This window comes from Wasmannia auropunctata, unplaced genomic scaffold, assembly GCF_000956235.1.
Source record: "Wasmannia auropunctata unplaced genomic scaffold, wasmannia.A_1.0 LD333978.1, whole genome shotgun sequence".
NCBI classification, from domain to species: Eukaryota; Metazoa; Arthropoda; class Insecta; order Hymenoptera; family Formicidae; genus Wasmannia; species Wasmannia auropunctata.
The window spans coordinates 14,548-15,818 of NW_012028912.1; the positions used below are offsets into that span (position 1 = coordinate 14,548).

A 1,271-nucleotide genomic window follows, 5' to 3' on the forward strand; every position below is an offset into this window, starting at 1 on the left:
TCTAATTTATTTGGAATGATATGAAATTAGATACAAAGTAAGATCCGGAATAAATATGATTTTTAATAAGAAATACTAGCAAATAATGTTACTACTATTATTTATCAATAAATAAAAATTTACATATGGCAGAGTATAGAAATTAATATAATTATCTTATCTAATCAAATTCTATCAAAAGAAAGATCGATTAGGAATTAAGAATTATGTATTTTGTAATTGTCCCATAGGGTGTTACTATTTATCCATAGGATGGAGCAAATAATGACAAATGTAGGTTTCAGTTTTTATGAAAATCTAGCCCGTATACATGACTTATGGAAACTAATTAAGTTTTTTGTATATTTGAAAGTGGAAAGTACTCTTTTAGTGAAAAATCATATCTTGTAAACTTGAAATTAGCTTGTAGGAGAGAGAAGAAAAAATCTACTATTTACCCCCTCCCCTTCCTTTACTTTCATTTATTTTATGATGTATTTCAAATTTCTATGTATGGTGTGTAATAACCGCTTAACTAAATATTACCAATTATTTACAGACAACCATTTAATGCAACGCGTATTAATGCTAGTAGTATCGAAAGTAGAGTTAGACAATTACACAAAGAAAATGGTTGCTCCAATGGTTGGCTGTGTTGGAATGGAACTAGTGGAATCAGTGAGGATGGAGCAGGTCGTAGCAAAGGAAAAGCTGGTTTTTGGGAAGAATTTGAATCATTGCAGCAACAAGAATGCCGACATATGTTTTCAAGAAAAGAAGGTTTACGTCCAGAAAATCGTGTCAAGAACCGTTACAAAAACATTTTACCATTTGATCATACTAGAGTGCAATTAAAAAACGTGGATTCTGATATTTCCGGAGCTGATTACATTAATGCTAATTACATAAGGGTAAAATATCTTTTTGCTGATAACTTTTCGATTTATTTAGTGTTTTAGAAATTTAAAATGTCATTAAAAATTTTGCTTAGCCAAGATATTGAGCAAATTCATAAGCAATTTATTTATTGTAATTTTTCAATTTTTGACATAGAATACGTATCAAGTGATAAAAATAACAATTAAAAATCAAAGTTTTAGCTGAATGTGATTTTATTATTTCTTTTTTTTTTTAAGTTTAGTTTATCAATTAACTTAATAATTGTACATTCCCTCTCGGTACAAAAAAACGGTGCACTAAAAATTTAGGTAAAATTTACCAAACTTGAAATCATAACTTGATAAATAATGAAGATAAAAATGTGAATAAAATTGCAAAATGAAGCTTGAAAT

At 27.7% G+C, this 1,271-nt stretch overlaps 1 protein-coding gene across 1 annotated transcript in view; it reads left to right on the forward strand.

Moving 5' to 3' along the window:
- LOC105459757 (tyrosine-protein phosphatase non-receptor type 11-like) overlaps nucleotides 1–1,271 on the forward strand; it is a gene marked incomplete at both ends in the record, with an annotated part of 21,706 nt that overhangs the window by 14,452 nt on the left and 5,983 nt on the right. The window contains one exon of the mRNA XM_011705999.1: nucleotides 539–890. Coding sequence (XP_011704301.1) covers nucleotides 539–890 — 352 coding nt within the window. The remainder of the gene's footprint in view (nucleotides 1–538; nucleotides 891–1,271) is intronic.